Genomic DNA, 8,376 nt, shown 5'->3' on the forward strand with positions numbered 1-8,376 from the left:
ATATACGATATTACATTGACGATAAAAGCAGTTACGGTGTAAAAAAAGACATCGTGCATCACGCCCAACCTAGCAAACGATATGCCAAATTACACACCAATGCGACAACGGTATCGTGAGTTCTAGCTGCGAACGTGCCAACAACAGTTTTTCTAATAATCCCGTCAGGAGGTCATCATCCTTCCCGGAGTAATAAGATAAACCAAACTTAAAATTACAACCATTTCTGATACGATTGTTTTAGATCGTTGATTATATGTCACATATTTGGATTTGGAATCATGTTTTGTGATCATTTCCTAGTATATACTAGACGTCCCGTCGAGTTAGAAAAAAATGTAGCACTGGGCCAAAACATGTGTCTTTATCATATAGAAATCTTTATTGACACAACAAAAGTACAGCGACTTCCGTAAGGTCTTCTACAACTAAACATGCAAACAACAACAATGGGATACAAAATAATTCACCTTAGTACAAGTATAACAAGTATATGAATACTTTAACATGTCGAGTAAGAGAGACTCAGCTTTCCCTGTGAATAAATGTCTCTCTGAGTTTATGACAGGAAGTACCTGACATTGAAAGGCATTTAACAGTCTTATTTTCGTAATGAAGCATTGTTCAAAAACAGAATACGGATACTAATGAGGCATGCGTTTGTGAAGGTTAGACATCCAGTAAACAATATATAAGGAGAATTCAAACTCTACAACTGGATAAGTATTCGGAGATTTATTTCCGGACGTTTCGAGTGACATCCATCACTCTTCTTCAGCGTCACTAAAGTGAACTAGCTAAGGAGGCATGTTGGTGGAAATAGTTTCCTTCGAAAAAAACACCAAAGAAAAGAAAAGCCCTTGCCCCGCATGTACATACATGCCATGTTTAAAACGGAGTAACAAACAATATTAAAATCTTCATCAAAGAGTGATACTAATGCTTGGGTAATAACTATCAAAATTCTTTCCCTCCCCTATGACAACATAAGATTATAACAGAGACACTAAACGAATAAAACACTGACGGTAAAATGAGTCAATGATACCGTGTCAAGAGTATACCATATCATATATTTGGATAAATGTCAATTTTTTTCTTAAATCATACAAAAATATATATAATCATGCAAAGTCATGTACATGGATATGTTACATGGAACCATTCACAAAACTTTGTGTTCTAGATGAAAAAGAAAGAATCGCATTCCTAAAGCTAGAAAAGAAATGTTTCTATTGTCAAATGTTTTTATAACGTTTAAAAAGATGTTTCTCCATATCACATACCAATATACTCATCAATTACTCTATGTTTTGCATCAACTTAGATAAATTCAAAGATGTGAAATGACGGTCATTAATGTATTGATAGATGTGTTCATTCAAATATGCATTGTCTGGTATCAGTAGGGTAAGGGAAATGGAGTAAGCCGGTCGATAATGGAGTTGTGTTCCACAGACGTCCATAGATATTTGCTATACGATATCACGGCGGTCCGCCACAAAGAAGCCACTGGGTGTTCCTGAAAGTAGAAAAAGTTCAAATTCAAAAGAGACATACATCTTCACAAAACATACCAGGCCTGGTCATTGGATGAACTGCTACGATCAATTGCGTGTCGCTTGAAGAAACTGTTGCACTGATTTGCTGAAATACAATGTCTATATATAGTGTCTTTTATACAATAAAACGTACAGACATACATTAGTTATGAGGAGATTTATGGTTCCAACGGCACAAATGCAGCGAAGTGATTGTGAGTAATCAAAGGTGAAGGCCCTCACTTTACACTGTTCTAGTCTAGTACATGCTTAATATATACATGTCCAGTCGTGAAGACAGAAACCGGGAACCTACATATACGTTTATGTCTTACCATGCCCTTCAAGATGAGCGGTAGATTAGTATCCACTCACTGACGGTTTAACGTTGTCATAGATGTTGTCTTTAACCACGGCCGGGCTGTAGGAAAGATAGTAGTTTAGTTAATGCACATCCAATTGTATACTTGCAATAATCTGATCAAACACGGGTAATGATGGCAGTGGAAGTACCCGCAACAACCCAATTTGGGCACTAGATGCGTGTGGATTTTGGTTTAACTAACCAACCTACATTGTAAACAGCAATAAAAAATGCATTAAAGAGCAGTGGTCGCCATAATTCTGGGGCTTATTACTTGAAGTTGCAGTTTCTTTTATCTTGCTTTGCAAATATACTGGTAATATTTGAACAAGTGACATGCTAAATCTGTATCACACAAACTTCATTTTAACACAGAGAAAATAACAAGAAATCAGATATATCATACCTCCGTGTTAGAGCAATTTCCTAATGACATAGCCCCAGGCTTATTACGTGCTATTTAATTGATATATGAACAAGCCCAGTGTCCCAAATTGAGGTCATTGACCTCGATGAGCAGATCTAGACCAGCTACCATTGGGCTATACCACACTAGAAGGCTACAAATCGCCATTCTGTTTTGGGGGACCTCAATAACTACTCACATACCAAAATTCATACAAGCCATCAAAAGGATCTTGGATTATAGGTGCGAACACACATACACAACCAAAAACAATATCTACGTCGGAGCTGAACCTCCTTCTCGGAGGTATTACCAAGGACATACTTGTCATAAACGTATCCGTCGCCAGGTTGGATCTTGTCTAAATGGTCACTCTCCATCATGTCCAGCTGAACGTCGCTGTATAACGCGACCTCTTCTTTCCTGTTATACAATCATAGAGAAATGTATTCAAACTCGTTTGAAACCCTTTAGGTCAAATGTGGTCAATATTTCCAGCTACATCTCTACGATCACTAACGTGCGACGATATTGGTTATATTCTCAGGGCCTGTCAATAGGGAGTGCATGTTCATCGTGGCATGCACAATTGCGCGTGCCCGCATGTCATCACGGCATGGGAGACACGCATTTCGAGGGCCAGGGCCATGTTTAAGTTGCAAAACCTTTAGCGATAGCAGTCATTTAGCTGATGACAGTAAACCTAAAAATTGCATCGCTCTTTTCAAGACCTATCGGCCCTAATGTGATGAGCATACCTGCTGTTGTTACGTAAACAGAACAACAAGATGGCGAACACGACCAGGATGATGACTGTCGCTCCTACTGCTCCACCAATGATGGCGTAGGTAATGATGACGTCACCACTGGACGTGCTGCAGCTGTCACCAGAGTTGTTTTTCTGACATCTGTAGGGACAAATATGTACATAGTTATAAGTAGGGAGTATCGCACACCTCTTAAGTGCTTTACTAGTACTTGCAAACATGATTTCTCAAGTGGGATCAAAAGTCTTTTTTTTCAGAAATGGCATTCTAATGATGCTTTAGGATAAAGATAAACTAGAGTTCTACGACCTGATATCTTTACCAAATGATATTAACCTTTACGACTGACAAAGGTGGAAAGTTCCACTCCAGTACCAAAAAAAAGCAGCGATGGGGCCTAAAATCCAATAATTTTCAGGTCTTGTCAAGACCTACTCACATACGAAATATCAAGACAGTCCACCCATGCATTCTTGAGATATCGTGTTGAAAAACATGCAGATAGACAGACAGACATACAGACACACACACACACACACACACACGCGCACACACACACGCACACGCGCACACCTGGCCGAAACCTCTGCTAGAAAAATACCAAAAGAGATAATGACTTACAGTGACGCAATGTCCAATCCCAGGGTACTGTTCGTGTCTGCTTCAGCAGCGCTGACCAGGGCATCCAGCACCTGTGATGACGTCACGTCGACGTTGGCCGCCGTTTCGATGACGTAATCAACGATGACGCTGCCATTTCTGAAGCCCAAGATGGTGACTGACGTGATAGCCGAGCCGACATCTACGTCGGTTTCCAGATATGATATTATCTGGAAGAAAATATTGTAATCGTCAGTATCTGATTCATATGAGCGGTCATCAAGTCTAAATCATCATCTTCTAAAAGCAAAACAGGGCAAATTCAGAATGACAAATATTATTACAACTTGAAGGCACAGACAACACCAGAGAAGAGTGTTCTGGTTCTGCTGATAATCTGAATCCAAGAAAGTGATTGTATTGGCAACTTGACCTTGAACCTGGACTAGGCAGCAGTTGCATTACTAGTATACAGCATAAATATTCTGATAACTCCCGGAACAGATTAATTTCAGCCAGGTGTGATATGTTATATCGCGAACAACCATTGGCCAAACGTTAACGTGGCGGCTCTTAAGAAACCTTGGGTTGAGCATAAAAATTACCTTTTCAATGGGTTACTGTATACTAGTACTTGATTGTCAACTTATAGCCTTAGTAACTGTATTTTCCACTCGCTTTGGGTCAAAAATGGACTTTGATCTTTGTCAATCATCCCATTGAAACTCATACTCAAGACTTGAAAAAAGGCCCTTACAAAAATTGGGCGCTCTTAGCAAATCTAGGTCCTATGTTGAAATTAATGATTGTAGCGTGTGTGTGAATAGTTGTTCATCAATTTCCATCCTTGACAACCTAATTCTTCTATTGCGTTGACCATGAAATTGACCTGGAACTTTAGCAATTATCCCATAGGAATCAATAGTTAAGGAATGATTTCCATCATGCATCACACCCATGTGTCTGCATGAAGAGGCACTACTCTATTTCTAGATTATGGATCATTTATTGGTTGATCTGTAAATAATTTTTACACATTTAGTTGATCTTGTATTCACAAAGATGGTTTTCACAAAGTAACACCCGCTTCTGGGGTTGTCTGTGCCTTTAAGACAAAATGTACTAACTAGTGAGGACACTTGAGCGGATAGATCCTGGTACGCGGTCGACTGGGGGTCATTCAGGTCATCCGTGAAGGTCAGCGACACCAAGGTCATCTCGTAGTAAAAAATAGTATCAGCTGGGGAAGCGTCAGAAAGTTTAAATATATCTTTCAATGTAAGTAAGGCATTGACAATAAAATACTTTTATCAAGTTGATTCAGAAAGCTAGAATAATTTTTGAATAAATCAACTGAAAGACACAACGACCTTACTGGAAATTAAGCCATGTTCGGAAATATTGTAGCTACAAGCTTATATATAGGATGTGATAGACGTAACGTTGGGGAAAGTCTATTCAGAGAAAGTTGCGTACTTGCACCCGTTGTAGACGGGTCGACAGTTGATGACGTCGTGGCTGCTGGTGACGTAAAGGTGCGCTGTGTAGTGACACTGCCATGGGCTGTGGATGACGAAGCTGAGGATCGATGGGCGGCTGATATTGACGTAGAGCTGTGTTGAGATGTGACGTCATCATGACTCGTAGAAGATCCACCTGAAGATGAAATGTCAGTTGATGATGACGTCGTGACTGGAGGTGTGAACATATCAAGAGTTGTGACGTCATCACGACTTGTGGAGGCTTCAGTAGATGAATGGGCTGTTGGCGACGTCCTGACAGCTGGTGTTGGAGACACGTCTTGTGAAGTGACGTCATCACCAGTGACTTGTCCTTCCGTCGTCTGCATCATTGGTGATGTCTCCATGACAACAGTGGTGATGCTAACTTCATCAGTTGCTTGATCCACCGTTGTCTGTTCGGTGGTGATGCTAACTTCATCAGTTGTATGTTCCACCGTTGTCTGTTCGGTGGTGATGCTAACTTCATCAGTTGTATGTTCCACCGTTGTCTGTTCGGAGGTGATGCTAACTTCATCAGTTGTATGTTCCACCGTCATCTGTTCGGAGGTGATGCTAACTTCATCAGTTGTATGTTCCACCGTCATCTGTTCGGTGGTGATGCTAACTTCATCAGTTGCTTGATCCACCGTTGTCTGTTCGGTGGTGATGCTAACTTCATCAGTTGCTTGATCCACCGTTGTCTGTTCGGTGGTGATGCTAACTTCATCAGTTGCTTGATCCACCGTTGTCTGTTCGGTGGTGATGCTAACTTCATCAGTTGTATGTTCCACCGTTGTCTGTTCGGTGGTGATGCTAACTTCATCAGTTGCTTGATCCACCGTTGTCTGTTCGGTGGTGATGCTAACTTCATCAGTTGTATGATCCACCGTTGTCTGTTCGGTGGTGATGCTAACTTCATCAGTTGTATGATCCACCGTTGTCTGTTCGGTGGTGATGCTAACTTCATTAGTTGTATGTTCCACCGTTGTCTGTTCGGTGGTGATGCTAACTTCATCAGTTGTATGTTCCACCGTTGTCTGTTCGGTGGTGATGCTAACTTCATTAGTTGTATGTTCCACCGTTGTCTGTTCGGTGGTGATGCTAACTTCATCAGTTGTATGATCCACCGTTGTCTGTTCGGTGGTGATGCTAACTTCATCAGTTGTATGATCCACCGTTGTCTGTTCGGTGGTGATGCTAACTTCATTAGTTGTATGTTCCACCGTTGTCTGTTCGGTGGTAATGCTAACTTCATCAGTTGTATGATCCACCGTTGTCTGTTCGGTGGTAATGCTAACTTCATCAGTTGTATGTTCCACTGTCATCTGTTCAGGTGCAACTGTAGTTGTTTCCATGGCAACAGTAGCGATGAATCCGTCTGTGACTTGTCCGTCAGTGTGGGGCGTCTCAATGTTATGTCCATCAGTTGAGATCGTAGTTGACATCACAAGGCTGTCGTCTGACGTTGTCATTGCATCTGTCTCCGTCTCCATAGTAACATCCATTCCAACCGTTGTTTTCATCGACGTCACGTGATCTGGAGGGGATAATGTCGTTTGATCAGATGACATGGAGGTCGTTACTTGTTGGGTTGTAGAAGTAGGAGTTTGTGGTGTTTCCGGTTTTGCCATGGACATCGTCGTTGTTGCCGATACCGGTAGAGTGGATGCCATTTTCGTCGTTGGTATGACTGAATGTGAGATAAAATCCGAAGATAAGTAGTTGCATAATCAATGAGAAAATACTATAACTCAATATGGGGTTCACGAATCATCATGATTTTTGGTATGTAGATATCTGAAGTGACGCTTTGTATAATTAGATGATAATTATGCAAATCAGATTCTAATCAATTAGTTAATTAGAAAATTGCAACAAGAGTGGCAATGAAAAAGCATTGCCATGGCGACGGGGGGGAGGTTACTTTTAATGGATGTTTGTTGATGACAAATAGTTTTATTCTGGTTTACACGAGTCTATCTCATATCCGAAATTCATCATAAGTCCTGCAATTGCCTTGCCTGATTTGTCTATTTTCTAGATGCGCGTAAAATAACCAGGACGACGGTCGGACTCCACATGACACCATGTTCTGTTTGTCATGAAGATGTTCTGCAATTGTCGAAAGTTAACATGATTGAATCTCTTCCTACTATACATTGTGCTTGCCCCCCTCTCACCCAACAATACATATACATGCGCATGGAGATATGTCGGCATAAGTACAATGTATTTTTACTCTGTGAAATGAGGTATACCTCCTGCAGGAGTATTTAGTTACTTGGTTTTACATGTTCGCAGCTAAAATTCACGGTTCCCTTAGTTGTATTGGCATGTTATTTGGCACGTCGTCTGCAGATATGCCCGTGATGATGCACATCTTTTCATTTTGCCGTAGCTGTTTTTATGGTTAATGTAATATTTTAAAGCACCCCTATATCATTAGGCATTTGGATCTGTCCTTATTGTTAAGGATCGCGTGGCAGCAGTAAGAACTTCAGGCAGACGTCTGGTGTGTTCCTTAATGAGAATCAGCTGTTTACCTTACTGTGCAGTAGATGGTGGGCAGTTGTTTCAATGTATTCGCAGCTAAAAGTCAGAATTCTATTCGTTGTGTTTGTATGTTATTATGTATATCGTCTGCTAGTATGCCGGTGATAATGCACGTTGTGTTTAATTTACCGTAGCAGTTTTTATACTGAACTAAATGCAATATTTCAGAAACACCCCAATTCTATAGAGTTGTGGAATGGTGCATAGCTTCAGTTTACTAGTATCTCCAAGCAGATGAGTGTCTGCCCGGGGGCCGATTTTGTTTCAGACTTTGAAATAGTATAACCCTTAAAGGGGTCGACAGATCGTCATGATGTTTGGTATGTAGATAGCTTGAGTAATGATTTAGACAATAAAATATAGATCATACGAATCAGAGGCTAATTTGCATGATAAATAAGGAAAGTTTATAGCCTATTGCATTTTTTTTCTATGCATAGCCCCAGTCCTCAGCTTAGCAGCTGGGCTGTCAGTTATTACTTGACAGGACGCTGTCGAACAGCACTGAGGGGGGCGTTATTGGGTTGACCGACTACTACCCGACGGGGCTGAATCGCAAGGGTCTGTAGGCTGCCATTTTGGCGCCAAGGCGACCTCAATACGACAATTGCCCCAGGTGCGGCCATTGAACTGTATGAATATG

The 8,376-nt window shown here is 41.0% G+C and overlaps 1 protein-coding gene across 1 annotated transcript; it reads right to left on the reverse strand.

Moving 5' to 3' along the window:
• Positions 1–359: 359 nt before the first annotated feature.
• LOC136445336 (mucin-22-like) lies at positions 360–6,866 on the reverse strand. Its single transcript, XM_066443296.1, has 7 exons — positions 5,155–6,866; positions 4,806–4,918; positions 3,700–3,908; positions 3,070–3,219; positions 2,636–2,734; positions 1,877–1,962; positions 360–1,522 (listed from the first exon to the last, which is right to left on the reverse strand). Exons 1-6 carry the CDS (start codon positions 6,851–6,853, stop codon positions 1,902–1,904), a joined length of 2,331 nt encoding a protein of 776 aa, XP_066299393.1. The 5' UTR covers positions 6,854–6,866; the 3' UTR covers positions 360–1,522; positions 1,877–1,901.
• Between the last annotated feature and the right edge of the window lie 1,510 nt (positions 6,867–8,376).

The sequence above is a fragment of the Branchiostoma lanceolatum genome, chromosome 11, assembly GCF_035083965.1.
Source record: "Branchiostoma lanceolatum isolate klBraLanc5 chromosome 11, klBraLanc5.hap2, whole genome shotgun sequence".
NCBI lineage: Eukaryota > Metazoa > Chordata > Leptocardii > Amphioxiformes > Branchiostomatidae > Branchiostoma > Branchiostoma lanceolatum.